Below are 8413 nucleotides of genomic sequence, written 5' to 3'. Positions count from 1 at the left end.
ATTATTATAAAACTAATTACACAGATAATAACTAAACATTAAGACAAATTTGCACGATTCGCTAATGTAATGCTACATTAAATATTTTTTAATTATAAATTAATTAGACTTAATAAATTCTGTAATGCTATATTAAATATTTTTTAATTATAAATTAATTAGACTTAATAAATTCGACTCGTCGTTTGTGTTATTCATCTGCGTAACTATTTTTATAATTATACCGTATTTAATATTCATAATTTATATTCAAACATCGACTAATCATTAGTAAATGAAACAAACATTCCATTAGTCTATTCTCATCCTGCGTTACATATTTGATTTTGACACTTGAATTTGGAGGAGGTGAACTCCCTTCCAAAATTGGAACCTGCTCAACGCAGCCCGAAAGACACCCGCGTCGGCGCGCCTCGACTCCTTTCTCTCGTGCCCAATCCGGCCGCGCGCCCCTTCGGCCGCGCCGCACCGCACCGCAGCGAAGCAAACCACCACCAGGCCGGGACCAAATCCCAACTAAACCCGTCCCGGCAACCCTCCAAATCCAAAGCCGGAAAATCAACCAACAATTTTCCTTCCCCATTTTCTCCACCCACGAACTCGTCGTCTCTCATCCCCGGCCGCCACCGCCTCCCCTCCGTTCTCGCACCCCACCAAAACCCTAGCCGCCGTACCCCAGCGCGCTCGCGGTCCCCTCTCCCCGCCGCCACGTCTGTCTAGATCCGCGCGCGCCCTAGGGCTTCAAGGGCCCCGCGTCGCCAGCTTCCGCATCTGGGCTGGTAGTTTTTCAGTTAGGGTTGGCCCGCCATGCCTCGGAGCTCGCGTCACAGGTCGCACCGGTCCCACAGGCGAGGAGGGTCCGCTGACCGGTCGGAGTCAGATGGCGAGGAGTCGGCTCCGGTCGCCGGCGCGCGCGAGGAGGCCGCGGCGGCTAGGGTTTCCAGAGATCCCGAGCCTGAGAGGCGCCGCTCGTCCTCGGGACAGGAGGCCGTGAGATCAGGGAACGGGTACGCTGAGCACGGGAAGAAGAGGAAGGAGAGGGTTGAGGAGGCCGTGGTTGATGTGGTCAGCGACCGGTGGAACAGTGGCGTCTGTGACGATCACCTGGTCGACAAGAGGTCCAAGAGCGAGACCTTTGGGCATGCTGAAGTGGAGAAGCTGGCCGACAGGTCCAGGGGATCAGGGGATGAGTCCAAGAGGTCAAGCAGACGAGCAGTGGCTGTGGATGACAGGGCTGAGGAGGTTCTGTCTAAGAGTGACTCTGGGAAACGGAGGTCAGAGAAACAGAAGGATGTGGGGAGGAAGGAGAGTACCGGGCATTATAAGGATAACAGAGATAGGGAGAACGAAAGGGAAAGGGGGGAAGAATGGGAGCGGCAGAAGGAGCGAGATAGGGGAAGGAGTAGGGATAGAGAGCGTGAGAAGGAAAGAGCACGAGAGAAGGAGAGGGAGAGAGAACGGGAGCGTGAGAAAGATAGGGACCGAGAGCGGGACAGGGAGCATGAGAGGGAGCGTGATAGGCAGAAGGAGCGGGAGTGGGACAAGAAAGATCATGATTCCAAGCACGAGAGGTATGAGGATGGCGGGAGCAGGAAGAGTGGCTTGAAGATGAGTAGGACGGAACAGGAGGCCTACTCATATAGGAGAGATACAGATGTCAATGGTGAGTAGCCCATTTTCTACATGTTCTCAACAATACCAATAGCATTCCTGCTCTATGTACGATTATACGTCATGTTCCTACTGCAATGTGTTACAGTTTTCTTATCCTGATTTCATTTAGAGTTTTGCATGATGCTATCATTATTTTAAATAGTTCTAGCATATATTAATAAATGTGCTGGAAATGGTTGTAACCTGTGGAGTTCATAGTTTTCCTACTTTTGCGTTGTTTTCTATCACACTGAACGATTTAATATCCATGTTTCCCTTTGCTACATTAAACTCTGTTATGCTTATTATATATAGCTTACAGCATGGTATCTTGTTGCAAATTTATATGAAAATTGAAACCATATTTCTTGTTCTGATCTATTGCCTTGATAGTCCTGGCCTCCTGGGCCTATCTCAGTGAAGCAGATGGATAGTATACTTGAAAGAGCTATTTTGCTCTATGCCGAACTGTTTTTACCTATGTACTTGTTTTACCTGAACACTACTTATTTGAGTTTTATTATATGTTTTTGGGTTGTTTTCTTTTCTTTTCTTTTCTTTTGCTGATATTGCCTTCTAAACTACTACTTTTTGAGGCAGAAATTTCAGCGAAAGAGAAGTACAATAATCCTGATATGCAAGCTGAAAAACACAGCCGAAGAAAAGATGATTCTGAAGATACAGATAAGTGGTCCACTGACAATAGAGACAGTGATGACAGAAAGACCCTGTCCAGATATGAACATGGTAAATCTAGGAGCTCTAAGGAACAAAGGTTTGATGACGACAAGTATAAGGAAAAGTACAAGGATGATTACGTAAGGGATAAGAGGCAACATGACGACAAGTTTTCTAATGAGCGAGTGGCCCGTAGTCATGAAAGTGATAGAGCTGAATATAAGAGTGCTAAAGATGGACGCAGAAGCTCAGAGAGCCATTACAGAAAGGATGCAGTTCAAGATGTTGATCATTATGAGGATTACAACAATAGGTACAAGGAAAGTAGAGGGAAAAAACGACCTCCTGAGGAAAATGATGACCAATATGATTTAAAGCCTCCAAGCACACGTGATCAACGTGTGCATTTGGAAAAATCTTCAGGCAGTGGGCGTCTGGATTCTCTGACTGAGAGAGCAAGACCTGATCGTAGTTCTAGTCCAAGTAAAATCCACTCAAGAAGTTCACCTAGCCCAAGTTCTTATCATGACAAAGATCAGAGCCGGTAACTTATCTTCTATATGGCTATACATCTGAAAATACTGGACTAATCTCTTAAAAGGGTGCAGCATTGTAGCTATACCTTGTCCTAGTTTTACAGTAATCTGTTTTTTTATATATTTCTATTTAATGTTAACCATGAATATTTGTTCCTTACTAACATGTATTATGTGCATAGTTTGTGCGCTAAATTATTGTAGTATTTCTATGCATAAGGTAGCTGGTCATCTTTGTGGCAGGTGTATTTGCTGACTACTGTTGTCTTGGGTGATAAATTATTTTAAGAGACTATATATTGTTATTTGTAATATATCTGTAGGCCTGGAAGCTCCTGTTGAGATCACAGTTTATTTATCAGATACAGTTTGGTTGGCTCTGTGGTTGGTTTTACTGTCGCATGTTAGTAAGTTCCAGAATGGAACAGTTGGTTCATGGTTGGGGAGTTCCTCTATGAGGTTCAGGGTTAATATTTGTCTATTTAAAATATTTAGTTTGGCTTCTTGCGAATTGGTTTTGTTTACAATCCACATAAAAGAAAAAAAACTATATATTGTTTCAGTGGGTAGACCATGGGTTGGTCTTATTTAGTTTACAGAGGTTGTTTGTCAAGTGAGGCTTGATCATTTCTTGAACATCATGGTATGTGTTTTAAATATTGGTTTTAGAATGTCAAATATTGCAATCTTGCAACCAATTAACATATTTTGGGTCTAAAGTGGTGGATCTGAAAATGGTTAATTCATTGAAAATGGTTAATCTTGCAACCAATTATGCTCTGTTCCTTCTAACATCTGAAAATGGTTAATTCATTGATGTCCAGGCATGGGTCTAAAGTGGTGGATCATGGAAAGAGAGAAATTCCATATGATGAGAGAAATAATCGTCCAAGAGCATCTTCTGGTAGAGAAAGGACACCTGCTTCTAGACTTCGTGACAGGGATGCAGAAAATTGGTCGTCTGAAAGGCTTAAACAGAAGGATGATTACCAACCTCGTGATGTAACATTGGAAATTTCTACATCACACTATGACCGCACACCTAGCAAAGATAAGCATACTTCACCAAAACAACTGTCTGAAAAATCTCCATCTTCAGGTGACCATAGGTTTTCAGGTAGGCTTAGTGGTGGGCGTAGTCTTGATAATAAAGGAGAAAGAAAGAGCCTTACGAAATACAGAGATAGAGATGGTGACATAGCTCAAGAGCGATCACATCATCAAGATCGAATGCCAGCTAAGGTTCCATTCAGGGAGCCAACACCGTCAAATTCATCCATAAGTAGAGGTGGTCATTTTTTGGGCAGTTCACCAAATAATCCTTTGCCACCTGCACGGAACGGTGACCCTTCCTTCCAGGGTCCACATGATGATGACCGTAGGCCTCAAAATGGAGATAGGAGGTTCCATGGTCATCAAAAAAGGAATGACATGAATTCTGTTCGTGGACATGGACATGGCTGGAACAGCCAGCCAAACTGGCCTTCTCCAGTTTCTAATGGTTTCGTCCCCATCCAACATGGTGGTGCTCCTGGTTTTCATCCACCTGTCCATCAGTTTCCAGGCCCACCTATGTTTAACCTTAGACCTCAAATGAAATTAAACCAACCTGGAGTTTCATATCCTATGCATGATGCTGTTGATAGGTTTTCGACCCACATGCGCCCATTTGGGTGGCCTAATCATCTGGATGAATCATGCCCACCTCATATGCAAGTTTGGAATGGAGGTAGTGGTGTATTTCCTGGTGAACCCTATATCTATGGTAGACAAGAGTGGGATCAGAATAGACCTCATGCTGGTAGCAGAGGTTGGGAGCTGACTGGTGATGTATCCAAGGGACCAAATGATGTGCCGGATGCTGAACTTCTGGTAGCTAAGAAGGATCCTGACTCTGCAATAACTGCTGTTTCTGATTCTGGTGGACAACACAATCTTCAACCTGAGGCTGACCAAAAGGAAATTGGACGCTTGACTGCTGAAAACTTTGAAGCGAAGAATCATACTAAAAGTTCAAAAAGTTTGGAAGCTCCTCAAGGAGCACAACTTGTGACTTCTATGCTGTCAAAGAATAGCGTGGTCTTTTGTAAAAACTATCTATCCAGAATCAGTGTTTCACATGATCTTGTTGAGCCTGAGTTGTACAAAAGGTGTATATCCTTGCTGGGAGATTTGGACGTAACAAAAACCTCTCATTTGGTTAGGAATGAAATTCAGGTATTTGCATTTGTTAAAATTTATTTAGGTTTTTGTTTTCCCAGCCACTTCAATTTTTTTTTATTATGGTTGCTACTATGTTTTTAAAGCAGGATAATGGAAATATTGGAAAAATGTCAACAAAATATGGAAACCTCAACCCTTTCAGTTCACGTTACCTCAAAAGTGACAATACTATCTTTGAGGCAAGTTCTTCCTTCTCTACCAATCTTCTCTAGAACTTCTTATTTGAACTGTTTATTGTTCACTATTGTGTATCTTTATAGCTCAATTACACAAATTAGCTATCAGTTTATTGATATGGGAATGCTAACTTTCTCTTTTTTCGACAATGACAGAGAGCTTTGGCCCTTCATAAGAACCAGACTCAAAAGGGTTTAACTACTGCCTCTGCATCTGTAAAAATGGAAGAGAAGATGGCTGTACCAGAAGATGACCATGACATGGAATTGCTTGAACCAGTGGTGAGCAATCCTGCTCCACAACGTCACACTGATGTCATGGAGGAAGGATCAGTATCAAAACATGAACTTGGTGATGGCATAGGGAGAACTATTGCTGCAACTATAGGATCTGGGGTTCTGGATGCACCTCCAGAAATTTCACTTCCCCAACCTGAGGTGGTGGTGGCAACAACAGTAATCACACAGCCGAACAAGCACATGGAGGATGTGTTGCCTCCAGCAATTGAGGATGGTGCACTACAAGCAACCCTCGAACATGCTGTTGGCATACCGGAAGTTACACCCGCTGATGTCTTGCTGGATGTTGCACCTTCTGCTGTTGGAGAATCAGGTGATGACATGGAGATCATACCCTCTGCTATGGCAGAACCTCAACTAGGCAAGGAGCCTGCTCCTGTTGCTAGTCCTGACAGTCAAGAGAAGCCCTTCATGCTTGATTCTGAGACAGGTATGGAGGTTGAGGTTAAGGTTATCGATGATAATCCTGGGGATGGTAGGGTGAGCTCTATACTCGGCACCAAACTTGATTTTGCTGCAATTGATGGGGATTCTGAAGCTTTGTTGGTGGAAAGTAGGGTAAATTTAAGTCGGATACCTAATTCCCCAGAAAGTACACATTGAACTCTTCCTATTTTATTTTAATTCCTTTTCTGAGGGTCTTGTGCCCTCAGCCTAGCCTTTTGAGCTGCCATATTCTGTTTACATCTGGGCGTTCTTCTGTAGTGTAATGTTCCCAGTGAGATAGGTATGCTTATGGGGAACTTGGACGTACCTGCGGGACGCAGGACCTGCTGCAATGGCACGCCTCTCAAGTAGTGCGTGCCCATCCAGCTGCGTCTCTTGTTCTCTGCTTGGACGCACTAGTGCCCCTTGTTGGCATAAATGTCTCGCTGCAGCTTTTGCTAAGGTCGCCCAACACATTCTCCTGGGATTGGATTGTCGATTGTTAGAAAAAACGAGGGTCCCAAATAAAAAGTGCATTAGCGTTTCGTCTTTTTAATTGGCAGTCAACTAGTTTAGATATGCTTCATTGCCCAAGCATTTTAGTTCTATCGATATTCACACAAATTTACTTATTAAGTACCAAATTTTGGTATAAATTTGGAAAATTTCTTCTAATCTATTTGCTGATTCTCACTTTTCACTAAGGTCCCGTTTGTTTCCTTTAATTTTGATGAATTGGAATCTTAATAATGAAATATGTTATTTTTTTAGAATGGGACATTCCACCACTTTCCAAAGTTATCATATAAGCCTATATTAAATTCATTTGGTGAGAGATGAAAATTGATTCTATAGATTTATATGCTATTTTTCTGATATACAATTTGTAGTACACTCTTTTACTTGCGCCGCTATAACATAAATATAGTATATAACTATCTCTCATATAATTTAGAATAATATACAAATATATTACATATATAAATATATAAACTTAATTAGTTTTGTCTAAATTATAATTATTAAAATGGAATTCAATTCTAACCAAACAAACGGGGTCTAAGCAAAAATAGTACTGTTAAGCTTGTATGGCTTTCATAATATTACGGCATCTGATCTCATTAGGCTAGAGAATAGGATATAATATAAGTTGATTACCGACGGTACAAGTATGATCTTAACTCCCAAAGAAAAAAGTTGCAAAAGGGAGAATTCATTTGTTTACAAGGGAGTAAATTCATTATATGTTCATTCAGATGGGCTTTGAAGGACGTTTGGCAGGATTATTTGCGAAGAGCTACTTTTTAAACGCTCGTTTGTCAGGACTCTGCCCGGAGCCAAAGCTCTGGGCACGTGTATGGTGTATCTGTAATGCGACTTCGTTGTATCCTCTATGTACTGTAGAGATTGTTCCTAGATAAACCTATCTGTCCTTTCCTCTCCAATCTCGATGACAAAAAAAAACAATTAATTTATAGCATATCTCAGACAAATTAGCATGGAGCTGAAAATAGTAACTATAATTGTTGTTGTCCGGCGGCGATGGACTGAGTGGGGATGAAAACTGGCGAGAGCAAACCACTTTCAAATCTATATTTTAATTTATAATCGGGAACAGGATCATCGGTTAGAACAATGGAACCAGAGCTAACGAGTTGACGGATCGGGAACAAATCATTAATGGTCACAAACCACTAATAAGAATCGGGAACACTGATGCGTGTAACCTCTCCAAATATTTAACTCAACATAAAAAATACAATCATGACCTCACGATAATATAATATATATTATATATGTCTTAAAGGTTTAAAAAACATGACAATTCGCCCGCGACTACATGAGTACATCGTTGTTCGTTGCAGCTAGACACAAACAAATACAACAACACGATCTAACAAGTAAGTTTATAAATTGAAACATTACAAACATAAATACTCCATTCGGTGTCTTATTAGTTGTCGTTTAGAACAACGATATGGTCTCAAAAATATAGCTTTGACTAATGTTTTTTTGTTAAAATACAAATAAACTCTTAATACATTTATATTTTTATAAAAGTACTTTTTAAGATAAATCAGTACATATAAGTATTAGGTTTCAAAACTAAATAACAAACCAGTAATTTGTAGTCAAAATTTTATAAATTTGACTCAAACCTTGTCTAAAACGACAAATAATAGAAGACCAGGGGAGTAAGTTCCTAACTATCAAGCTATAGCAGAATGGGGTGGTAGTTCATAAGTTCAAACATAACAAACATAAATATGTCCTAACTCTAGTCACAAACACTCAAACATGATATATGAAATAAATAAGTTTATCCAAAAGTCTATATAACACATATGGTGATTTTAGCCTACAACGATATGGTAATTTTATCCTCATAAATGTAGTCATATAATATAACACATCCCTAAG

The 8413-nt window shown here is 40.9% G+C and overlaps 1 protein-coding gene across 2 annotated transcripts; it reads left to right on the top strand.

The window, feature by feature from the left end:
- The first annotated feature begins 434 nt into the window (after positions 1–434).
- Positions 435–6474, top strand: LOC103636131 (zinc finger CCCH domain-containing protein 13). Of its 2 annotated transcripts, none has more exons than XM_008658490.3 (5): positions 435–1663; positions 2254–2875; positions 3692–5084; positions 5177–5269; positions 5423–6474. In XM_008658490.3, exons 1-5 carry the CDS (start codon positions 808–810, stop codon positions 6167–6169), a joined length of 3711 nt encoding a protein of 1236 aa, XP_008656712.1. In that variant the 5' UTR covers positions 435–807; the 3' UTR covers positions 6170–6474. The 2 variants fall into 2 exon arrangements, with proteins under 2 accessions (XP_008656712.1, XP_008656711.1); XM_008658489.4 differs by having other exon boundaries at positions 439–1663; positions 5174–5269.
- Positions 6475–8413: the final 1939 nt, after the last annotated feature.

This window comes from Zea mays, chromosome 8 (assembly GCF_902167145.1).
Source record: "Zea mays cultivar B73 chromosome 8, Zm-B73-REFERENCE-NAM-5.0, whole genome shotgun sequence".
Classification (NCBI taxonomy): Eukaryota; Viridiplantae; Streptophyta; class Magnoliopsida; order Poales; family Poaceae; genus Zea; species Zea mays.
Note: the sequence above shows the minus strand (reverse complement) of the source record. Positions and strands in the feature narration are given on the sequence as shown.